The 26,114-nt window shown below is 45.3% G+C and overlaps 1 protein-coding gene across 1 annotated transcript in view; it reads left to right on the forward strand.

The window, feature by feature from the left end:
* Positions 1–1,066: 1,066 nt before the first annotated feature.
* Positions 1,067–26,114, forward strand: part of dscc1 (DNA replication and sister chromatid cohesion 1) — a 67,934-nt gene continuing 42,886 nt past the window's right edge. The window contains exons 1-4 of the mRNA XM_078397118.1: positions 1,067–1,898; positions 4,936–5,104; positions 21,324–21,458; positions 22,392–22,482. Coding sequence (XP_078253244.1) covers positions 1,729–1,898; positions 4,936–5,104; positions 21,324–21,458; positions 22,392–22,482 — 565 coding nt within the window. The 5' untranslated portion in view covers positions 1,067–1,728. The remainder of the gene's footprint in view (positions 1,899–4,935; positions 5,105–21,323; positions 21,459–22,391; positions 22,483–26,114) is intronic.

Genomic DNA, 26,114 nt, shown 5'->3' on the forward strand with positions numbered 1-26,114 from the left:
AATGGTGACAGTCCAAGGACAAGTGTTAGAAGATAATCAGAGAACTGGGAGGAAGGGCAAAATAATCAGAGAGCTAGGAGAGAGGGAGGGCATGAACTACTCTGTACTGCGCTTGCCTAATGAAATAAATGAATATTACTGTATGATGTGGAAGGCAACAGGGGCGGTGACGGTAGATTGCGCACCTCAGTGCTCCGATTGGAAGGAGCCCGAAGGGGAGGAATTAAAGGTGTAACAATTGTAAAATGAAGTGAATAAAAAGAAGGGATTTTCCCGACCTCGGTGTGTCTCGACAGGGGAGACACCCAACTCTGCAGACTTGCAAATAAACTATACTTGTTTCTCTAGATTGTCTCGAGCATCGTGATTGTGAGCACTCACATTTGCATCTCACAATAGTCTGAAGAGGGGTCTCGACCTGAAACATCACCCATTCCTTCTCTCCAGAGATGTTGCCTGTCCCGCTGAGTTACTCCGGCATTTTGTGTCCCACTTCAATAGTATTCTGTACTTATAATTCCACTGCCAACATGCACAACTGTGCACTGTCCACGGGCACTCGCGCTGGGCACTGCGGGGGATTGGATGTATCCTGGATGGGGATTGTAATATAATTGTATAATAGTTTCAATTGGTATATTTGTTTGTATAGTATTCTGGTGGAGGGTTCTGTTTTGTTTTCATTGTATTGTATATATTTGAATAAATATTTTTGATTTATATATTTAAAAAAACATGCACAACTGAAGACTACCACAGCTTGTCCTATCTTGAGGGTTTAAAAAACAACAGCTTCCTGGAAAGTGGCGCGCTTTTGAATTGCGGAAGTATGCAGTTGTTCCGCTTTGGCTGTGATTGGATGCAGTCTTGCAGTGCTGCATGTTAGCGGGCCGCCCGCTGCTTGTTACAGTGGCTGTTTGTTTGTTCTAGTGGCCGTGCCGTGCCGTACCGCTCTCCCACACTGGGCTACCAACTGACCACCCGTGCTGTACCGTGCCGTGCCGCTCTCCCACACTGGGCTACCAACTGACCACCCGTGCTGTACCGTGCCGTACCGTACCGTGCTGTGCCGCTCTCCCACACTGGGCTACCAACTGACCACCCGTGCTGTACCGTGCCGTGCCGCTCTCCCATACTGGGCTACTAACTGACCACCCGTGCTGTACCGTACCGCTCTCCCACACTGGGCTACCAACTGACCACCCGTGCTGTACCGTGCTGTGCTGTGCTGTGCCGCTCTCCCACACTGGGCTAACTGACCACCCGTGCTGTACCGTGCCGTACCGCTCTCCCACACTGGGCTACCAACTGACCACCCGTGCTGTACCGTACCGTGCCGTGCCGTACCGCTCTCCCACACTGGGCTACCAACTGACCACCCCGTGCTGTACCGTACCGTGCCGTACCGCTCTCCCACACTGGGCTACCAACTGACCACCCGTGCTGTACCGTACCGTACCGTGCCGTACTGTACCGCTCTCCCACACTGGGCTACCAACTGACCACCCGTGCTGTACTGTACCGTGCCGTGCCGTACTGCTCTCCCACACTGGGCTACCAACTGACCACCCGTGCTGTACCGTGCCGTACCGCTCTCCCACACTGGGCTACCAACTGACCACCCGTGCTGTACTGTACCGTGCCGTGCCGTGCCGTACTGCTCTCCCACACTGGGCTACCAACTGACCACCCGTGCGCGGCGCCGCTTCTTGTTTGCAGCTTGAAGCGATGAGGACTTTGGAGGAAATTCAGGCAACTTTACAAGTGGCGAAATTGGAGGCGGCCGATCTCCTGCCGTCGGTACAATGTATATCGTTCAGCGAGAGTGTCAGTTCGGGCGATTACTGCCTAATGGAAGTGGATGAAACGCTTTGTAAATACATTGAATCCGGACAGAGGTAGGTAGCATTGGTGCCTTTCCATACGGTCTAGTTGCCCATGCGACATTAAATACGCTTGCTTTTAGATCATTGAAAAAGCAAGTTGTTGGAAATCTGAAACTAAAACCCCCAATAGGCTGGAACCAACAGTTGGGACAGGGTCTGCGGAGAGAGACGTCCCCAACATTTCAGTTTTGATGAACTATCATTGCCCCAAGTTGACTCGTTTCCCCCCGCTACACATGCTGCTCAAACTACTTTATGTTTCCTGCACCGTTTTATTTTGCAACCTCCAGAAGCGTGAGCGAATTCAGATGTTTCAGGTTATTGCAGAAAATCCGATAGCCTGCTGGTCGATCCCACGAATGACCCTGTGGCCACTAGAAAATCCATCGTGATATCCACTGAGGGTCTCAGAATACTGTGCTCCACTCTCCTAAACCCTACTAGTCATTTCACAGCAAAGCAAGGGGAGAGAGCAGATCAGGCTTTTGATTTAAAAAATGTCATCCTAAGGTTGGTATCTTGGGCAGAGCAAAACACAAAGTACTGGAGGAACTCAAATTCCAGCCTCTGCTGTGTCTTGTGACTCACTCCTCCCTGTGGAACTGGTGTCACATCTCTCGAGTGGGATTTAGACCAACCCATGGCCTTCTGACTCGAGCGAGAATGCCACTGATTGAACGATAAGATGAGAATTCGCACTTTGTGTTGCATATGTTGACCTTGCCTTTTGTTCCCAAGAATCCTTTTTAAGATCCAAGAACATTCAACGATTAAATGAATATTCCCATTAATTGAGGAGTTAATATTTTGGGGGATAAAACCAAAAATAAATGGTACAATGTGTACTTAAGTGCTATTTTAAATATTATAATAATAATAATAATAATAATAATAATATTCATTTATTGTCATTGCAACGAGTACAACGAAATTAAAAAATAGCCAATCCTGACGGTGCGTACAAACATATATGCAATAAATGCAAATACAAATAAATACATAAATACAATTAAATACAATTATATTAAGTACAAGATTTTTTAACGGTGTTGCCTAGTGCAAAGGTAGTGTTCAGTTCTCGTATGGCCCTGGGGTAAAAACTGTTCTTAAGTCTGTTTGTTCGGGATTTGATCGACCTGAAACGTCGACCAGAGGGCAGATGAACAAACAGACGGTGGCCGGGGTGGGATGGATCTTTTATTATTTTGCCTGCTCTACTGAGGCAGCATAGGCTGAACAGGTGCTCCAGGGAGGGCAGTGAGCAGCCGATGATCTTCTGGGCCGTCGTGATGACCCTCTGAAGGGCCTTCCTGTCCTTTTCTGAGCAGCTGGCATACCATGTGGTTATACAGTATGCCAGCACACTCTCGATGGAGCAGCGATAGAAGGACAACATGAGCTTCTCCTGCAGGTTGGTTTTCCTGAGGATCCTCAGGAAGTGGAGTCTCTGCTGTGCCTTCTTTACTGTGGTGATGGTGTTGGTAGACCAGGTAAGATCCTCTGCGATGTGCGTACCCAGGAACCTGAAAGCGGGTACCCTTTCCACACAGACCCCATTGATGTAGAGTGGGTCGTAATCTACACTGGTTTTTCTAAAGTCAATTATAAGTTCATGATCAAATATGAAAAAGTGCATCAGGGATCATTACCAAACCACACAAGGAGATATCTGAGCATGCAATCCAGAGCCCAGGAAAGAGTTACATTTTAAGGAACAGAGTGGAGCAGAGAAGCAGTCAAGGTTGGGCATTATTAAATACCACATAGTTCATAGCTTTTCATAAGTGAGAGGAGCACAATTAGGCCATTCGGCCCATCAAGTTTACTCCGCCATTCAATCATGGCTGATCTATCTCTCCCTCCTAACCCCATTCTCCTGCCTTCTCCCCATTACCCCTGACACCTGCACTAATCAAGAATCTATCTATCTCTTCCTTTAAAATATCCATTGACTTGGCATCCACAGCCGTCTGTGGTGAAGAATTCCACGTCTAGAGCCTTAGTACCTAATCAGATGTACAGCACTTTGGTCAACGTGGGTTGTTTTTAAATGTGCTATACAAATAAAATTGACTTGACTTGATTTATTCACAAAATGCTGGAGTAACTCAGCAGGTCAGGCAGCATCTCGGGAGAGAAGGAATGGGTGACGTTTCGGGTCGAGGCCCTTCTTCAGACCCGAAACGTCACCCATTCCTTCTCTCCCGAGATGCTGCCTGACCTGCTGAGTTACTCCAGCATTTTGTGAATAAATCGATTTGTACCAGCATCTGCAGTTATTTTCTTATACTACTTGTTGCTCCACTGCGATTTCTCTTCGAGGTATGTCCACTTTGAAGAAGTTCTCCTCCTCTCTTCAACGGAGTCTGAAGAAGGGTCTCGACCCGAAACGTCACCCATTTCTTCTCTCCCGAGATGCTGCCTGACCTGCTGAGTTACTCCAGCATTTTGTGAATAAATTGACTTGACGACTTGACTTGTGGAGGAAAGCAAGGATGTTGATTCTGGAGTGATTAAATGACAATGAAAGGGTGGAGAGCATTGTATGGCTGGAAAATATCACAGATGAGGATTTCAAAATGCAAATGAAAATCTTAAATAGGCGGAAGATGGACACAAAATGCTGGAGAAACTCAACGGGTCAGGCTGCATCTCGTGAAAATGAATTGTCGACTGTTTTGGTGGTGGTGGGGGGTAGTGGTGGTGGTGGGGGGGGGGGAGAGAGAGAGAGGGTGAAGAGAGAGAGGGTGAAGAGAGAGAGACAGAGAAGCAAATATCCAAGCAGGGTGGTTCAGATTCAGACATTTGCTTAGTAGGCGTTTTACAAAGAATCATAAAATCAGTGCGGTAGTGAGTTCGTAAAAGAGCTTTACCGCATTGACCATCAAAACCTTTCCACAGATATCTTAAATGATTCGTCAATCAATTACAAATTGGGACTGTGCTACATTGGATAACTGAGAAGTATACACAAATAAGTTGGAAATGTTTGAATGAAGGCAGTTTGAACATTGTGTAATCAGTTTTCCATGTTGTTTCCTGCTTTTAGATTGATTATTCGAGGTGATAAGGATGAACATGCTGTCTTGTGTAGTGAGGATAAAACCTACGACTTGAAGATGGCTGATACATCGAACATGCTGCTCATCATACCTGATTGCAAAACCCCTGATCAACTTACATTCAACACAAGCACACAACATGTGATGCATTGTCAGGTAAGACTTTTATATAAACATGGACTTTCTTCAGGAAGAATTAACTGCATGCATATTGTCAAACTAACGTTTCTTCCAAAACATCATTCTCTCAATGTGGGTATTGTCTGAGCATTCCTTTAAAAATTCTTAGAATTTATTTATTTCTCTAGTCGCCCAGGGACTGTGTGTGGTGGGATGGTCAGCATAAATAACGATGCAACTGGGCAGCACGGTGGCGCAGCGGTAGAGCTACTGCCTCACAGTGCCAGAGACTGTCGTGGTTACTGGTGTTCAAAATGAAGCAGATGACACGGAGAATTCTTCAAGAAGTTAAAAGCCTTTATTTGCAAACAATGGCTGGAACAATCAGGATGTCAACCATCTGACTGCCCACTTAGTACCGGTGTACTAAGTGGGCAGTCAGATGGTTGACATCCTGATTGCAGCCTATTTTTATAGGATTATTCTAAACCTTATCTCCTTTGCATTACCTCATACCCACACTCCTTTCTTCAGTCCTTCATTTCTTTGTAGTACCTGTTTGTCCCGCCACCATTAAATCCCATTTAGTAATATATCCTTATCTCAATGCTCACATCCCTTCATATTTCGCCTCCCTTATTTCCTGCTAGTTCATCCCTCACATCCATCCATCACCCCAAGGCCCATGTTTTTCCTTATCTCTTCTCTTGCCACCATTAAATCCTATTCATTGATGAATGTCTGCATCTCTTCGGATTCTGCTACCCTTATCATCAAGGCTAAAGCAAGGGTACAGGCTAAAGCAAAGGAGTGTTATGTTACAGAGACGTGTCAAGGGTAAGGAATATCTAGAGCGCCTTAATTAGTTACAGAGAGGCGCCTAATGCCTAAGTAGTTACAAACCTTAAACAACAATGTATAAAATAATACCGTAACAATGTCTAATGTATCAAATAATATCAAATAATATCATGCATAAAATAATATCGTATTATCTCCCATATTCCCCCCTTTGAGACCTACACGGTCTCACAGAAAAAGAAAACCAAAAAACGCACATGTTGTTAACTCAAATCATAAATCCACTCTCAACCATTAGCCCCCCAACTTAGGATTTTATAAAGAATGTGCAGTTTGTCAGTGTTCTTCTTCCAACATGCTAACATCCTGGGTCACTCAGCCAAAAACCTACCCCCATATGTCTAGGGTAGGAAAAAAAAGACCCAGCTTCCCTTACAACTACGTTCTTAGTAATCTTCCAGAGTAAATTGCTCATCAGTATAGTATTCTATCGGAGAGATCTGTTTCTCTTGGAGGTGAAATTTGCCCGTATCCTGGAGCAACGGCAGCTGTTTCGCAGTAGCTTTCACTAGAAGAGATTTAATACATGGAAAAACACAACACAGCACAATAGCAATTATAAGCAGGGTGATTCCGATAGTCACCCCGACTTTAACCAACCACGACCCCCATCCGCCTAGAATGTTTTCTAGCCAGCCAAAGAGTTGGTGCCCGTAACCTGCATTCTGTTTAACCTCTGAAGAGTCTAATCTTGAACAATGCGTATAGTTGTGAGGGTCTGGTATAGCCAGTATTTGTTCCTTGGCTTTGGCGCATACGATACATTGTGATTGTTGCATAGTGTGTGCCGTATACTGTGCCCACTTATACCAATCATTAGTGGTCACTGTGCGCCATGCGACTAAGTTATGTGAGTCATCATCATCCCTATCCTCAATGTTCCTTCGAACCCGCCTCTGTTCCCCTAACTCTAGCAGGGTAGTATTAGGACCAGTCTGGTTTCACTCAGTCCAAAGCTGTGAAATCGAGGGCTCCCAGATCTGATTCGGGAGAGGCACGGTCTGATTCAGGAGAGGCACTATTGCCCCGTCGCCCCTGTCCATATTGTCGCGAGGAGAACAGACGCCCACAACCTCATCGTCAACAACCTCAGAGTCACTAATGTCCCCCAAGACTTCCTTTATGATCTGGTCAATGCTTGATCCTTCCCCTGCGTTTTCGTTCTCACGCTTGCTTACCTCTTCTCCTGTATTTTCGTTCTCTTTCCCGTTTACCTCGAGGTCATTCACAGGTTGTGCCTGTGGGGCAGTCCTTGTACAATGATTGAGATGGTACCACGTGGACTGGCCCTCTACCTGAACAGCAGTCGGTGAGGCCTTGGTTACTGTGAACGGTCCTTCCCTTATCGGCTCATTCCACCTTCGTGGAAAGGCTCGCACATAGACCTGATCTCCGGGTTTAATAGGTCCTTCTCCCTGGTCCGCCTCTGGCTCCTTTTGCTTTTCCTGTGTGTAAATAGACTTGTGTATCATAGTTAACTGTTGCATGTATTGTTTAAGTTCTACCTCAAATTGTTCCAGGCTTGGTCCCTTGTAGAGAGACCTCTCCATTTGGGTATTGGCATGGGTCTGCCAGTGAGCATCTCATGTGGTGTTAAATGAGTTATTCGATTAGTTTGCATGCGACAGCTCATTAATGCCAATGGCAGGGCATCAATCCAATTTAACTTTGTAGCTGCGCAAATCTTGTTTAATTTGGCCTTCAATGTTCCATTAACTCTTTCTACCATTCCCTGAGACTGAGGGTGGTATACACACCCAAATCTTTGTTTCACTCTCAGGGCTTGCAGCACCAACTTAACTGTTTTTTGAATAAAAGCCGCTCCATTGTCGGAGCTGATTTCGGTTGGTATACCGAATCGTGGGATGACCTCATTTGTCAGAAACTTGACTACAGTTCCTGCACCTAAATCCTTAGATGGTACTGCCTCCACCCATCTGCTAAATCTATCAATTACTACCAGCATATACCTTTTCCCTCTTACTTTTTTCAGCATGTCCACATAGTCAATAACCAGGTGTCTAAATGGTCCTTCGGGCACAAGTATATGTCCTATAGGTGTTGTTATTCCCTTTCTAACATTGTTTTGCGCACATATCTCACATTATGACAAAATGTAATCTACTGAAGCCTGTAGATAGGGTGACCAAAATCCATCTCTCTTTATCTTCCTTAACACCTCCCCCCTTGCACAGTGGTCTAGCCCATGCGCTTCTGAGATGATAATGGTCAGCAGAGGTGTAGGTGCTACCAGCAAACCTTCGTCCGTATTCCACAGGCCCTCTACATTCTGTTTGGCTCCCCTCTGTCTCCACATTGTTTGTTCAACTAAAGTAGCCCTACCTTGCATCGTAACTATATCCTCCTGTGTGGGTTGCGGGTCCAAATCTACCTGCGGGGCAATAATGGCTGATTGGCATCCAGATGCTTTTCTGGCTGCTTCGTCTGCGGCATGATTGCCCTTTGTGATCATGTCGTTTCCCTTTTTATGTGCCTGGCATTTAACGATAGCTAGTGCCTTAGGTTTAGTCAGTGCCTTTATTAGGTCTGAAATTTGCTGAAAATGCTGTATGGGGTCCCCATTGCTTTTCTTGAAGCCACGCTGCTTCCATACTGCCCCAAACAGGTGACAGACCCCATGTGCATATGCTGAATCTGTGTAAATGTCAGCCTTCTCACCCTCCATCATTTCACACGCTGTTGTTAAAGCCTTAATCTCTGCTAACTGGGCTGAGCAAGGTTGTGGGCAAGCTTCTAATCTGATTGTTTGAAAACCTGATTGGTCCTGCTGCACTACTGCAAATCCTGCAAGATTGCCATCATAATCCCTATAGCATGAACCATCCACAAACAAAACTTTCTTGTCCTCATCATTCAGTGGTTCTGATTGTAAGTCCGTCCTTAATTTAGAAAAAACCATCGTTTCCCCAACGCAATCATGGGGTTCCCCCTCATAGTCAAGTGGAACATAATCAGCTATGTTACTTGTGGTGCATCTTTGTATTGTAATGTCTGGGAATGTCAACAGCTATTATTCTGGCTGGTGTTAATACAAACTTCCCCTTCTCCAACAGCTCTACTACTTTATGGTGTGTATATATAGTTATATATATATATATATATATATAGTTACAGGGAACTTCTTCCACTGGTGGAAGGTTCAACAACGAGGGGACATAGATACAGGGTAAGGGGAGGGAAGTTTCGGGGGGATGTGAGAAAGAACTTTTTCACCCAGAGGGTGTTTGGAGTCTGGAACTCACTGCCTGGGGTGGTGGTGGAGGCGGGAACACTCACAACGTTTAAGAGGCATTTGGATGGGCACTTGAAATGCTACAACATTCAGGGCTACGGTCCAAATGCGGGAAAATGGGATTAAAATTAGACTGTGTTTGGTAACGGGCGGCGTGGACATGATGGGCCGAAGGGCCTCTTTCTGTGCTGTAGGACTCTATGACTCTAGGATAGCCCATGGTTATAGATGAGGCTTTGTTGTACGCATAGTGCAACGCAGCCAGTCCCTGATAGCAGGGTGGGTAACCCTGCGCCACCTCATCTAATTTTGTACTGTAGTATGCCACAGGCTGCTTAGCTTTACCTATGCCTGTTTCCTGCATCAGTACTGCTGCAGCGTAGCCCTCCTGCCTGTTGGAAACGTACAAGTGAAAGATTCTCTCATAGTTTGGCAGGGCCAGGGCTGGGGCTGACTGTAACTCTCGCTTAATGGTGTTAAAAGCTGTCTCCGCCTCCTCATTCCATTGTAAAACATTTCTCAAATTTGTGTGTCCCGCTTCCTTCAGTATTTTTCTCAATGGCATCACAATTTCAGCGTATTCTCCAATCCAGTCTGAGCTATATCCAGACATTCCCAAAAATGTCATCATTTGCTTTACTGTCTGAGGCTTGGGAGCTTTAATTATTGCCTCAATTTGATCTGGTGCTATAGCCTTTACTCCCTTGGAGATCAACTGTCCTAAATATTCCACCTGTTGCTTGCAAAACTGCAACTTCTTCCTGGACACTTTATGGCCTCCGTATGCTAGCCTTTCTAAAAGAATCAGGGTGTCTTGCTCACATTGCTCCTCACTTTCAGAGCAGACCAACAAATCATCCACATACTGTATTAACGTACTATGTAGGGATATACCTTCCAAATCTGCCTTCAGTACCTGATTGAAAACATGAGGCGAGTGTTAAATCCCTGCGGCATCCTAGTATAAGTATATTGAATGCCCCTGTAAGTAAACGCAAACAAAAACTGGCATCTTTCCGCTAACGGCACACTAAAGAATGCTGAACAAAGATCTATCACTGAAAAGTACACTGCCTCTGGTGCCTCCGGTGCATCCCCAACATATTCTATCAACTACCTGTCTGCCTACTGGCCTTCCTCTTCCCCTTCCTTGTGCTCCCCCTTGAGGGCCCCAATCCTGTCGGGGCTGATTCCCTGATCTGATTTGCCCCGATAGGACATTTGAGGAGAAGCTCCCCCAAAGACATTTATTATTGGCATTGGGATTATCCAGCCCCCGTCTGGCTCTGCCATAGGACTCACTGTGCATCGGTGTATCGTTCACTTCTGCTGCTTCAGCCAGGTCTGCTGTTACTGCCAGCATTTTCTTTCCTTTTTCACGTTCTTTCTTTTTTAGTTCTTCTAGTTGCATTTGCATCAACTTTCTCTGCACCTCTTCTTGTTGGTTCACCATTTTTTGTCTCTCCTTACGACATTTGTCGACTGCATGAACCAGGTGGTCCCTGAACTGGGAGTGGGGTATGGTTGACAATCCCACCACTTCCTCCAGTCTGGACTTAACCAGAGGGGGCATCCGTGTCCCCCAGCGGGTCTCCCCTCAATGTCTTTGGGTCCACCTTGAGCGGGTAACAGTCTCTGAGGGCCTGCCATACCCTCGGTCTGACTAGGTCAAATGACTGGCCATCAATCATCAGGTTATTTGCGTTTTTTATCCCAGCCATTTCAAACAGCTCTGCGAATTTCATGGTTCCCATTACCTTCACCAGTAGTGCCTTCAAATCTCCCATAGCCAATAATCGTCCTGTAGTCTCCTCCTCAAAGGCCCTAATCCATTTCCCTGCCCCGTTATATATGCTGGGCAAGGTGTTTTTCAGCCCTTCTAGGTCTCGGGTCGTCCAAGGAATATACTGGGTTTGTCCTGCCTTTTTCCAAAAATAATGGCATCATTCCATCCCTCAGCTCCTGTCTCTCGTTCACCATCTCCTGTTGTGCTTCTATCTGTATACTTTCCCACCTCATTCTTTCCTGGGCGTACCCCTGGCTTTCCTTTCTTTCTCTTTCTATAGTTTTTTCCAACTCCCTCATCTCCATCTCCAAGTGCTTCATGGATGCCTCTATTCCCTTCTACACTCCCTTGTTCTTTCCCCATCACTTTCTAATTCTGCTTCATTCTCACAGTTTTGCCCTCTCTGATGCCTGTTGATTACTTGCCTGTGTTTCTGTGTTGCTGTCTCCCTCATACTCCTCATTTGCTGCCTGACGAATCTCACAAATCTTTCTGTCCCTGAGGACCTGCAACCTTTCAATGTCTCCTTCTAGTTCCTGTTCTCCTTTCCTTTTCTTGCTGCCCCCTTCTTTGTCTATATTCCTTTATGTCTTGCCCATTCCTCCAAACTTCGACTTCTCCCTCTATCTCCACTATCCCTTTCACCAAAGGGCACTGCTTTATTCCATCCTGGCCGGAATAGGGAGGGATACAGAGTTGATTTTTTCCCCTGGAGCTCCTGACTTTCATGCTGTTTTGGGGGGGTTTTCACCCTTGTTTGGGGTGGTATTCTTTTCCTGGTATGCTTTCCTCAGCCTTTCTCCTTCTATTCTAAACAATTTAAGCACGTCTAGTTCTTTTTCCTTTTTTGTTACTCGGATTTCTGATTTATCCTTAGGCTTATAGTTCTTAATCAGCACTTCCATTTCATCACACATATTTATATCAAATGTGGCTTCCCTGGGCCATTTTGTGACTAATTTTCCCGTCCTTTTTTCCCATTTCTCAGTGTTTTTTAATATCCTCTTTGGATACGGGGAATTTCTTACTTAGTATTTCAACTGCAGTTATTTTATTCATTGTACTTGTCTTATTTTAGTGCACTTGGTCAGTCAGTTTAAATGCAGTCCTTGTTCTCACTCCGTTCTGTCTCTATAGTCACTATGCTAGCTACTACGCTATTTCTATTTTCTACAGTTCTACTATATTCCTTTAATATTTTGCAATTTTTATTTTTTATAGTTCTACTATATTCCTTTAAAATTTTGCTATTTTATTATTTTTATGTTATCCAATTATTCCAATTTTTGATCCTGCCCGTACAGACCCCTAGCCGACCAGAGTAATCCCCGGTTAACTAGAGCGGTATCCACAGGACGTTTTATCCTGCCTGTCCAGACCCCTAGCTAACCAGAGTAATCCCCGGTTAACTAGAGTGGTATCCACAGGACGCCTCGTCTATTCCGTCCCCTATCCTCTTAGGGCGGTATCCACGAGGTCTTCGTGACGTCACAAATCTACTTTCTTAACTTATCTATTTTCTACTTACCCCACTGCGCAGCCTTCTTGAGCAATCCTCCGGGTCTCTTTTTAGAATAGTTTAGACAGATTCTTTGGATCGGAGAGGCCCTTGGACCGCCTGGGCGCTCCTGTGCCACCAGTGGTCCCCCGTTTTCAACAGGCCATTAGTCCAAATAAAGCGGAAAACCGCCTACCTTTTTTGCGGGTGGCCACCCTTTACCTGTTGAACCGGGGAGCCCCTGACGGGCTTGGAAGCGCCTTTAGCTTGTCGTCCGTTATCGAACGGGCCTCTTTCCGATCCTGCCGACTACGCCAATTTTGTCGTGGTTACCGGTGTTCAAAATGAAGCAGATGACACGGAGAATTCTTCAAGAAGTTAAAAGCCTTTATTTGCAAACAACGGCTGGAACAATCAGGATGTCAACCATCTGACTGCCTACTTAGTACACCGGGCAGCCTATTTTTATAGGATTATTCTAAACCTTATCTCCTTTGCATTACCTCATACCCACACTCCTTTCTTCAGTCCTTCATTTCTTTGTAGTATCTGTTTGTCCCGCCACCATTAAATCCCATTTAGTAATATATCCTTATCTCAATGCTCACATCCCTTCATATTTCGCCTCCCTTATTTCCTGCTAGTTCATCCCTCACATCCATCCATCACCCCAAGGCCCATGTTTTTCCTTATCTCTTCTCTTGCCACCATTAAATCCTATTCATTGATGAATGTCTGCATCTCTTCGGATTCTGCTACCCTTATCATCAAGGCTAAAGCAAGGGTACAGGCTAAAGCAAAGGAGTGTTATGTTACAGAGACGTGTCAAGGGTAAAGAATGTCTAGAGCGCCTTAATTAGTTACAGAGAGGCGCCTATTGCCTAAGTAGTTACAAACCTTAAACAACAATGTATAAAATAATACCGTAACAATGTCTAATGTATAAAATAATATCAAATAATATCATGCATAAAATAATATCGTATTATCTCCCATAAGACCCGGCCGGGTTCCATCCCGCGTATGGGTGCTTGTCTGTACGAAGTTCATACATTCACCTGCGTGGTTTTTCTCCGAGATCTTCAGTTTCCTCCAAAACTCCAATGACGTTGATGAATGACGTAGGCTAATTGGCTTGGTATGAATCTAAATTGTCCCTAGTGTGTGTGTAGGATAGTATTAATGTGTGGGGGTCAGTGCGGACTCGATGGGCCAAAGGGCCTGTTTCCGTGCTGTATCTCTAAACTAAACTCCATGGGTTGCTGGGCCATTTCAGAGGACATTGCTTTTTTTCTTTTTTTGTTATTGCAATTGCTTTTGATTTCACCATCACTTTTCCAGCTTTGATTTCACTTGCATGGCAGTTTGCATCAACAGTGTGGCGGAGCTGGGAAACCAGTGGGCATTGTATGGGGATGACAGAAACATGATTAGCAACTCTCAGGCTATTTTTAATACAAGCCTATTTGGCAATGTCTTCAGGCCATCAACCTATTTTTTGTTTGTGTGTTAACATTTCTCCTGTTATGCTTCCTTTATGTATGTTACAGTATTTAGAAATAATGAACATGAGTTGTAAGTCGTGGTATCACAACAATGTTGTCAGGTCTTCAGTGCCACATTGATGAGTTCTTGCATTCTACGCTGGACTGTGCCAGCATTGTGGAGGGTGGTCAATGATGTCATTAGCCAGGTGCAAGTCAAGTGATTTTGTTTATCTTGGATGGTATTTGGTAACTTTTAGTCATAATTCTCATTCATTCAAGTGAGTATTTCAGTCAGTGTCCTGACTTGATTTTGAGAAGGAAAAAGAGAGGCTTTGAGACATCAAGAGCGGAGGTATCTGGGTTTCCAGGCTTGTAATATAATAAAACTGCATCTTGAGCAATTCAGTAATTAAGATTTTGTGAATGACATTATTCTGAGACCAAAGCAGTAGATGCAACAAACCTTTATTCGGTCTCAAGACAGCATAAATGGCAGAGGTATTAGGGGGAAGAGTCTTCCCCAATGCACTTTGTTTTCTATCTTGGATATATTGATAATAATGGACCATGACCATTTTTGATAATTTCGACTGGCAGATGCATTGCGTTTTGAGACTTCAATGATCCAATCTAAAAGTTATGCTCCCAGCCTCCCTCTTGGCATTTCCATGTCGAAATGGAACAATACCAATGGTGCAACTTGAACCATTCATATCCGATATACGTCCTATAGTAATAACTAGGAACTGCAGATGCTGGTTTACACCAAAGATACAAGTGCTGGAGTAACTCAGTGGGTCAGGCAGCATCTGTGGAAAACATGGATAGGTGACGTTTCACAGAGTGCTGGAGTAACTCAGTGGGTCAGGCAGCATCTCTGGAGAACATAGATAGGTTATTTTCTTAATTTTCTACCAATCTACTGCTCTCAGCTTGTACATTTCTCACCTATTTACAAACACTCCTCCATTGCTTCCCTCGTGCTTTTATCTTGTCCATTTTTTCCTGGTTTGGTTTTCCATGCCTGTCATTAAATCCCTGTCTGTACAAATCCCATTTTCCAGATCTTTGCTTGTAGCCTTCCATGACATGGTGCTTCAAATATTATGCTTAAACTAAATGCATAGATATTGTAAGTATACCTGCCTCCACCACCTTATTAGATCATTGTATTTCAGATTTCAACCAGGCTCTGGATGAAAAATCGCTTCGTCAAATTCTCTCTGTCCTAACTTAAACCTGGGTACCTGACCAGAGTGGGAAGGTTTCTTACCATCTACCCCATCCAGGCTTTGTAATTATAATGGCGTATACCTCTCTGACTTTCTCTAATTCTACTCATCCTTGAAAGCTAAAAAATTCTATCCTCGGCATTTTACTGGTGATTCTCTCTGCACCCTCTCCATTGCAATCATATCTTTCCAAACATAACTGCATACAGGAAAGGCTTAGAGGAACACGAGCCAAATGTGACGAGATGGGCATCCTGGTTAGCATGGACAAATTGGGCTGAAGGGCCTGTTTCTGTGCTGTATGACTCCTGCTGTGACTTAATCAGTGATTTATAGAGTTGTAGCATTACCTCTGTTCTTTTCGGTGAATATAAAATATCCTGTATGCTTTCTTAACCACCATGTTGCTGTCTTCAGAGATTCTTAAACATGAATACCTAGCAAATCAGTCTGAAGAAGGGTCTCGACCCGAAACGTCACCCATTGCTTCTCTCCCGAGATGCTGCCTGACCGGCTGAGTTACTCCAGCATTTTGTGAATAAATACCTTCGATTTGTACCAACATCTGCAGTTATCTTCTTATAATACCTAGCAAATCTTGTGTGTATCCTAGATTTGTTTGTCTTCCCAAAGTGCATCGTCTTGCATTCTTTCCAAGTTAAATTCCATTTGCTCGTGGCAATATTGTCCTGTAGTTCAAGATTGTCAATAACAACATCATTATTCATGCCATTTGCAGATTTATGAGTCATGCCACTAAAGTTATATCCAGATTATTTGTGCCTCGAACTACACAGCTGGTCATAGGCTCCATTGGTAAAAGCAACCTTTGACTGTCATGTCTGCTTACTACCACCTAGCCCAATTTTGGACATCAACCCAACTACTCACCTCAACACAGTTGGTCCCCTATTTGAAAAAAATCAATCGGATTAATCAGACAGAATGTCCCCATAACAATTTTTTTTTTCCTAAATGGAGGGAGAATCCAGAAATCAGAGGTGCAAGGGGACTTGGAAGTGGACTTGGCAGGACTCCCAAAAAGTTAATTTGTAAGTTGAATCGGTAATAAGGAAGGCAAATTCAATGCTGGCAATGATATCTACAGGACTGGAATACAAAAACAGAGATGTAATGCTGATGGTAGACACAAATTGCTGGAGTAACTCAGCGGGTCAGGCAGCATCTCAGGAGATAAGGAATCGGGTCGAGACCCTTCTTCAGACTCTGTAAGGCGCTGGTCAGCCTGCATTTGGAGTACAGTGAGCAAATCTGGGCCCCATATATGAGGAAGGATGTGCTGGCTCTGGAGAGGGTCCAGAGGAGGTTTACAAGAATGATTCCAGGAATGAGTGGGTTAACATATGATGAGCGTTTGACATCACTGGACTTGTACTCACTGGAGTTTAATAGGTTGAGGGGGAACCTCATTGAAACTTACAGAATAATGAATGGCATGGATAGAGATGATGTGGAAAGGATGTTTCCACTGGTGGGAGAGTCTAGGACCAGAGTCACAGCCTCAGAATTAAAGGACGCTCTTTTAGAAAGGAGGTGAGGAGGCACTTCTTTAGTCAGAGGATAGTTATTCTGTGGAACTCATTGCCACAGAGGGCTGTGGAGGCCAAGTCAGTGGATATTGTTAAGGCAGAGATAGACAAATTCTTGATTAGAACGGGTGTCAAGGGTTATGGGGAGAAGGCAGGAGAATGGAATTAGGAGACAGATCAGCCATGATTGAATAGCGGAGTGAACTCGATGAGCCAAATGGCCTAATTCTACTCCTATAACGTGAACTTGTGAAAGCAACGCTGACATCCAAGATTAATTTTTGTTTTCCCAAAGCAGATTAGTTCTATCCCTCAAAATATTTTCATTAAGTTCCCTGCCACTGGCGTCAGACTCAGACCTGTAATGACCTAGTTTATCCCTACAAATGTAGCATTTGCTACACTCCAGTCTTCTGCCACTTTCCCCATATAAAAAAAAGTTGAAAAACCCTAGTGGCGCAGCGGCATAGAGTTGCTGCCTTACAGCGCCAGAGACCCGGCTTCGATCCCGACTATGGGTGCTGTCTGTACGGAGTTTGTACGTTTTCCCAGTGAGCACGTGGGTTTTCTCTGAGATCTTCGGCTTCTTCCCACACTCCAAAGACGTACAGGTTTGTAGGTTAATTGGCTTGGTATAAATGTAAATTGTCCCGAGTGTGTATGGGATTGTGTTAATGCACGGGGAAAGCTGGTTGGTGTGGACTAGTTGGGCTGAAGGGCCTGTTTATGCGCTGTATCTGTAAACTAAACGAGTGTTCTGACAAAAAAAATTATGCCTCCCAAAGGAATCTGGGTTACATCTGATCAGGTCGGGGATTTATTCACCTTTAAGCCCACGAAAACATCAAATACATCCTTTTTCATGGTAATTTGTTCTCTAATTCAACCATCCTACCTGAATTCTCTAATGAGACTGTTCTTCTCCACAGTTAATATGTTGAGAAATATTAATTTAAATCACAGCTACTATCTCCAGACCTTTCTGTGCACTGCCAACCCCCAGTACACTCCATCATCTAATCTATCTGCTTCCCTTCCAAACCTCCCCACTCGATATCCCCCATTTCCATCTGCCCCCTCCACCCCCACCCCAGCCTCCCTTCTGACAGCATCTTCTCTCTGGTTCTGCACTTGCTCCCCGCCTTCCTTTTTATCGAATGCCTTGGTTGCTGTCTGTATGGAGTTTGTATGTTCTCCTTGAGACTGCAGGTGCTCTGGTTTCCTCTCACACTCCAAAGATGTGCAGGTTTGTAGGTGAATTGGCTTGGGTAAAATTGTAAATTGTCCCTAGTGTGTAGGGTAGAACTGGTGTAGGGGTGATAACTGGTCGACCCGGACCCGGTGGGCTGAAGGGCCTATTTCCACGCTGTATCTCTAAAGTAAAGCCTACCCACATCCCCTCACCTCTTTCTACCAACTATCTCCTCTCCATTTCATCAGTCAAAAGAAGGGTGCAAACCCAAAACGTCAATTTTCAATCAAGAAAGTCAATGTTCTTCCACAGATGCTGCCTGAACTGTTGAGTTCCTCCAGCAGTTTGTTTTTAGCGCAAGATTCCAGCATCTGTAATCTTTTTGTGCTCTCCTTGCTGAACCGTTGCTTCGTTGGTTGACAGAGCCCTTGGTCACATGTTATCTCCCTCCTGCTCCTCTGCATGCAAGGCTGCTCCCAGATAGAGCAAGGATAGCTTTTCCTTGTCCTCGTTTTCCTTCCATTAACTCTGTTCAACCATCCTTCATAATATCTGCCACCTTCGATGACATTCCACCACCAGATTCCTCGTCCCCTCCTGTCTCCTAACAGCATTCCCCTTCACATGGCATTTTACCAGTTACATCTCCAACACAGGAGATGCAATACTAGTCCTTTTTACTTTTCCCCTATCCATCATCTCGGGATCAAAATAAGCTTTGTGATTTACTTGCACTTTTTCAAAACTTATTTACTGCATTTGATATTCACCATGTAATTTCCCCTCTAATGGAGAAACCTAACACAGACCAGGTGATTGGACTTTACTGGCTTTACCTTGCACAAAGCATTATTCCCTTATCATGTATTTGTACACTGAGAATGGCTCGATTAATGTAGGCAGGTTAGCACGCAAAAAAAACATTTCATTGTACCTCGGTACACATGACAATAAACTAAATTTGAGGAAGGACATTCCTACTATTGAGGGCGTGCAGCGTAGGTTCACGAGGTTAATTCCCAGAATGGCGGGACTGTCGAATGTTGAAAGACTGGAGCGATTGGGCTTGTATACTCTGGAATTTAGGATGAGAGGGGATCTTATTGAAACATATAAGATTATTAAGGGATTGGACACGCTGGAGGCAGGAAACATGTTCCCGATGTTGGGGGAGTCGAGAACCAGGGACCACAGTTTAAGAATAAGGGGTAGGCCATTTAGAACGGAGATGAGGAAACACTTTTTCACTCAGAGTTGTGAAGCTGTGGAACTGCCTCAGAAGGCAGTGGAGGCCAATTCCCTAGATGCTTTCAAGAGAGAGTTAGAGAGAGCTCTTAATGATAGCGGAGTCAAGGGATATGGGAAGAGGGCAGGAACGGGGTACTGATTGTGGATGATCACGGTGAATGGCTCGAATGGCCGAATGGCCTACTCCTGCACCTATTGTGTATTGTCTATTGTCTAAACTGAACTGAACTACTTTCTTTGCACTTGCATCCAGTCTGCACATGTGAACTTAAGCTTTTTGTTGTTTACTACATTAACTCTCCTCTACTCCCACTCTGGTCTGTCTGTCTGGCCTCCTGGACGTTAAAAACATAAGCTTAAGAAAGATTGCTGCCTTAGAAAGATCACGAATGGAAAGCACAGGAAGTATAAGAAAATAACTGCAGATGCTGGTACAAATCGATTTATTCACAAAATGCTGGAGTAACTCAGCAGGTCAGGCAGCATCTCGGGAGAGAAGGAATGGGTGACGTTTCGGGTCGAGACCCTTCTTCAGACTGATGTCGGGGGTGGGACAAAGAAAACAGTTCAGAGAAGTGGCAGATGGTCTGTTGGAGACGGTAGTCCGGGTTGGGTCCGAATTGGGAGGTCTGGAAACGGAGCTGGAAACCACGAGACAGAAGATGGAGGCGCAGGCAAGTCCCAAGGAAGCAGATGTGGCTGTGGTAGCGAGTCTGGGTCAAGATGTGGTCGTAGAGTAGGAGGGCAGGAGAAATCAAAGAGGGGGAGCAGCGAGAGAGCATGTTGCTAAACTCTCGTCGAAGAGAGGAGGAGAACTTCTTCAAAGTGGACATACCTTGAAGAGAAATCGCAGTGGAGCAACCAGTAGTATAAGAAAATAACTGCAGATGCTGGTACAAATCGATTTATTCACAAAATGCTGGAGTAACTCAGCAGGTCAGGCAGCATCTCGGGAGAGAAGGAATGGGTGACGTTTCGGGTCGTAGTTGGTTGAACAAAGGCCAGAGATGAAAAAGATAAAAGGTACTGACAGGAAGTGAGGAGTTTAGTTTAGTTTAGAGATACAGCGTGGAAACAGGCCCTTCGGCCCACCGAGTCTGCACCGACCAGCGATCCCCACACATTAACACTATCTTACACACATTAGGGACAATTTACATTTATACCAAGCCAATTAACCTACAAACCTGTACGTCTTTGGAGTGTGCGAGGAAACCAAAGATCTCGGAGAAACCCACGCAGGTGGGTTTTCTCCAGGTAGCCGGTGTTGCGGAAACCCTTCCCGCAAGCGTCGGAGCAGAACGGGAGCCACCTGTGCCGCGACAGCACCGAGCGGGTTGCGAATACCCGGCCGCTGGTGGATGCGACGGTGTTGCGCCAACTGCGGCCGCACGGGGAAGAACTTGCCTTAGAGCCTGCAGCGGAATTCTTGTTCGCCGGTGTGCAAGTGCCAGTGTTGCAGCAGTGTTGCAGTAGGCCCAGTCATCCCGGTGTGCCTGTGTCGGTGCCTCGCCAAATTCGCTGTATCTCTAAACTAAACTAAACTAAACTAAACTCCTCACTTCCTGTCAGTACCTTTTATCTTTTTCATCTCTGGCCTTTGTTCAACCAACTACTAATTCAAGGAGTGCACGAAGCCCTTTCCGCACATCTGAACAACAGCTCGACCATATGCATGTGCAGGTGGCCCTGCAGCCGGGCGAAAGTCCAACTGCACAGCCCGCAACCGTGTGGCTTTTCCCCACTGCCCAGGATGGCGGACAGGCCAGGCTAAAACTCCCGCTGACTCCCTCTTCCCCGCCGCGATGCCTGGAAAACAAGGGCAACAATCACACGCCTTCCTCATCATCTTTTTTCCTATTTGGGCACAAGATTTAAAACCTTGCAATCACTTATTACCAGATTCAAAAGCCGTTTCTTCCCCGCTGTTATCAGCTGGCGAGAATGTTTAGCAATTGTGACCTGAGCATGCGCGATCGAGATACCAAACTCGCGTATTGTCATGGTGAGAATTGAATTCTTCGTGGATTAATTAATTGAAATTGCATTTATAATTTATAATTTAAATATAGACAGCCCTATCTTTGAAAAAAAGTGTATTTTAAATGTGGTAATAGTGTTTAATTATCTGTGACATCATTGATCCAGATTTTTGGTTTTGCCAAAAGTTATTGGGAGTTGAAGAAATCGCGGCCCAAATTGAGGAAATTGAAGAGATGTCTGTTGGAAAACCCGTACAATGGATCTTCCAGTGAGACTGAGAGAAATGCAGACAGTTCAAAGGTATGGCTTATGTTTGTTCTTTTAAATAACTTACTTGACACCTGAATTTCTAGGCCCGAATGTTTTGTTGGCTTTTGTCCATTCGTCATCCTTGTCTTGCTGAGGCCAGATCTCATGACCCTACAACTGCAGTTTGAATTTGGATAGTCATAGTGATAGGAGCGGAATTAGGCCGTGTGGCCCATCAAACCTACTCTGCCATTCAATCATGGCTAATCTATCTCTCCCTCCTAACCCCATTCTCCTGCCTTTTCCCCATAACCCCGGACACCTGTACTAATCAAGAATCTATCTATCTCTGCCTTAAAAATATAAATTGACGTCCTCCATAGCTTTATGTGGCAAAGAATTCCACAGATTCACCGCCCTCTGATCAAAGAAATTCATCCTCATCTTCTGAACGGAACATGCTTTAAATCTGAGGCTATGACCTCTGGTCCTAGACTCGCCCACTTGTGGAAACATTCTCTCCACATCCAAGCTCCAAGCCTCTAGTCAAGCTACTCTGTGGGGAACTGGGTGTGGGGCAAATCTGCTGAGCTTGTGACCTTCAATCAATTGTGCAAAGGTTGCATAACTTGAAATTCCATCTGTGGATTAAGAGGTACAATTGTACTGGAAGTTCTCAGACTTGCTATGCCCTCACTTTGTTTTATCTGGGACCAAAGTCATTATTGTTTGGCCACGTGGTAGGTGATCAGATCTGTCGTGGCTTGATCAGGCACTGACCAGAGAGGGGAAGTAACTTGGAGGTTAATTCTTCCTTTGATTTTTGGGTTATGACTCTGTGGGTTTTGCAGCACATCATCTCTCAGAAAATTAAATCTGTATATTCTGCCAGCCTGGGAGCAATGTCATCCTGTGCAGAATGAAGTACATCTAAACTTTGAAGTGCAGGTTTTTGATTGCTGTCACTTGCTCTTTGTCCTTCAGTATACAATGGAAGATTTAATGGAAAGCATTCAAGCTAGTGAGCAGGAAATAATGCAGCAGTTACAGCAGTTGCGTGCATGCAGGATTGAAGGTAAATTGGAAGAGCAGAAGCTTTTGCATTGTCGTGCATTTCAGCCAAGTTGAGTGTACCTTCTTGAAATGTTTACCTAAATCCGCATAACATGATGTAAATGACTTCCGTGATTCTTCACTGCTGTTTCATAATTACAGTAAATGAGTTGAAGTCCCACTGAGGACAATTTCTGTGTCTCCAAAATATCTCTTTAGTAGAAGAAGTCTATCTCTGCCAGCATGGAAGGTAAATGCAATGTGGTATTAAGCTGATGATAGCTGAAGGTCCCATGTGTCAACATTATACCTCCTATTGTGCAGTCAATACATTTTCAATCTAATGGTTTCAATTGTAATCCGGGTTTGCATGTTGGGAATAATAAAACGATAAACTGTTTCTGGGTGTTGGATATTGTGCTGAGACTGCAAGTGTAAATCTCTCAATCTCGCTGGATGTCATTGGTCTTATGTACTGCAAATCAACACATATCTACCAACAGACCTCCCAACCCTTCCGAATTTGGTGGAAAGTTTCCGCTTTCTTATTTCATTTCCGCCATTCCGATTTCGCCTCACATTTTTCCACAAAACATACCTCGCCCCGCCCCGCCGCTGGCCCGGCCTCGCTGCTGTACTCGCCCCGCCGCTGGCCTGGCATCGCTGCTGGTCTCGCCTCGCCCCTGGCCCAGCCTCGCCACTGTACTCGCCTTGCCTCGCCGCTGGCCCGGACTTGCCTCGCCGCTGGTCTCGCCGCTGGCCCGGACTTGCCTCGCCGCTGGCCTCGCCTCGCCTCTCTAGCCTGGTCTCGCCGCTGGCCTCGCCTCGCCACTGGTCTCGCCTTGCCGCTGTGCTCGATGCTGGTCTCGCCTCGATGCTGGTCTCGCCTCGATGCTGGTCTCGCCTCACTGCTGGTCTCGCCTCGCTGCTGGTCTCGCCTCGCTGCTGGTCTCGCCTCGCTGCTGGTCTCGCCGCTGGCCTGCCCTCGCCTCGCCGCTGGCCCGGTCTCGCCGCTAGCCTCACCTCGCCGCTCGCCCGGCCTCGCCTTGTCGCTGGCTCGGCCTCACTGTGGAGCTTGAGGCCCATTGATGTTGAGAGGGGATGGGGGGGGGGGGTTAAGGTACTGGGCAGTGGGGCAGTGGAGTGGGAGCAGGGAGTGAGGGTCGGGGGGGGGGTGGGGGAAGGGTTTGCAGGGAAAGGGGGTGGAGGGGAGGGGTGGGGGGAGGGGTGGGGAGTAGGGGAGAGGGGTTGGGGGGAGTAGGGTTGGGGGGGGGACATGAACTGTTTTGCTGTTGAAGACCACTGGAGCAAGTATGTCTTCAATTAAATTAGGTATGTGCAGTTTTTTTAAATGAAACTCTTTCTTCATAACTTAGTCATACATTTTATGACCATTCTTCTTTTATAATAATAATATTAATAATATATTCCTTTATTCGTCCCACACCGGGGAAATTTACAATGTTACAGCAGCAAAGTGGATATAAAGAGACATTCATTATAAATAAAAGTAAAGGCAAGGATAAATTGATTCCTTAACAGTTACTGTTGACTGGTCTGCTGGGAGCAGTGCTGGTTGTGCAGTCTCACAGCAGTGGGAAGGAAGGACCTCCTATATCTCTCCTTCACGCACTTGGAGTGAAGGAGTCTGTCACTGAAGGAGCTACTCAGTGCAGTGACAGTGTCCTGCATGGGGTGGGAGTCGTTGTCCAGCAGCGATGTTAACTTTGCCACCATCCTCCTCTCTCCCACCACCTGCACTGAGTCGAGGGGGCAACCCAGGACAGAGCTGGCCTTCCTGACCAACTTGTCGAGTCTCTTCCCTTTCGCCGCTGAGATGCTGCTGCTCCAGCCATAGAAAATGGCTGATGCAACCACCGTGTTGTAGAAGGTCCTTAGGAGTGCCCCCTGCACTCCAAAGGACCTGAGTCTCCTCAGCAGATAAAGTCTGCTCTGGCCCTTTCTGTACAGCGCATTTGTATTTTCGGTTCAGTCCAATTTATTATTGAGGTAAACACCCAGGTACTTATAAGAGTCCACCCTCTCGATGTCCATTCCCTGGATGTTCACCGGTGTCGGGGAGACCTGGCTGCGCCTGCGGAAATCTACCACCATCTCCCTGGTTTTCCCCGCGTTGATCCGGAGGCAGTTCCGCTGGCACCAGTCCACAATCTCCTTGATCAGTTCTCTGTACGCCCTGTCATCGTCGCCTGTAATGAGGCCAACGATGGCAGAGTCATCAGAGAACTTCTGTAGATAGGAGTCTGCAGAGCTGTGCCTGAAGTCCACAGTGTACTGGGTGAACAAGAATGGAGCTAGCACTGTTCCCTGTGGAACCCCAGTGCTGCAGACCACCCTGTCCGAGACCAGGTCCTATGTCCTCACATACTGTGGTCGGTTGGTGAGGTAGTCCAGAATCCAGGATGTGAGGTTGTGATCCACTCCTGTGCGCTCCAGCTTGTCCCCCAGAAGCCCCGGCTGGATGGTGTTGAATGCACTGGAGAAATCAAAAAACATTCAATATGTTTTATTCAATACCAAGAGAATTAGGATATGTAAGGAAAAAGCAAAATAGAAAAAACAAAACAAAACAATTTTTTTTGTTGTAAAAGTATTTCTGTTCAATAACCTTTCTATAATAGTAGAATATACTCAGGATAGGCCTCACATTATACATGTAGTCCAAGAAGTATAGACTGTTGGAAAATAGTAGTTTTTCACACGTGAATGTAGCGCAACATGTACGCACATTTGGCGTGCATACTTTTTTTTTTGCTGAAAAGTTGCATTACGTGCCATATTATGAATTTTGATGTAAAATTCTGAATTTTGGACATCAAAATTCTGAATTTGTAAAATCAAATGTTGGGAGGTCTGCTACCAAGCTATTAATTGGCTGATAACTCAAAAAATAATTCAAAATCCCAATCACGTACAGACAGTGGACACAATATCTTTGTCTACTCATTTTTTCAATCCTGCACTTTTTTTCCCTTGGTTGTTTTACAGAATACAGAACACAGAGCTTTATTTGTCATTCGGTACCGAGGTACCGAACGAAATTACGTTACCAGCAGTCACACAAAAAAAAGAAACCAAGACACATAACCCCAACACAAACGACCATTAGCGTTGTTATCATAAGTTCATAAGTGGTAGGAGCAGAATTAGGCCATTCGCCCCATCAAGTCCACTCCGCCATTCAATCATGGCTGATCTATCTGTCTTCCTCTTAACCCCATTCTCTTGCCTTCTTCCCATAACCCCTGACACCCGTACTTACCAGTTATAGCCATCATGTTTGTACAATGGAATTATTGTGCTCTTGGTTATTGGCGATCCTTGGAAAGGGCCCATTTGAGATAATGAGCCAACTTCTGACCAAGGCATTAGTGACCCAAGTCCCAAGCAGCTTTTCGGTCTTGGGATCCTGCCTGTGACTGGTACTCGTCTTTCATCATCTTCACAGCTTATTTCTCTCAACTTCAATGATTCTTTATTAGGCCATCTTTCGAATACTGAATAATCATCCAAAACAGACTTCCAAGTGATGTTAAGCAGCCGTTACCTCTGACAGAAACAGCCAACGCTATGGTACATTGTGCATTGCTGAGCCATTCAGGTTTGTTAATCTTTGGTAGGCAGCACACGCAC

This window comes from Rhinoraja longicauda, chromosome 4, assembly GCF_053455715.1.
Source record: "Rhinoraja longicauda isolate Sanriku21f chromosome 4, sRhiLon1.1, whole genome shotgun sequence".
Classification (NCBI taxonomy): Eukaryota; Metazoa; Chordata; class Chondrichthyes; order Rajiformes; family Arhynchobatidae; genus Rhinoraja; species Rhinoraja longicauda.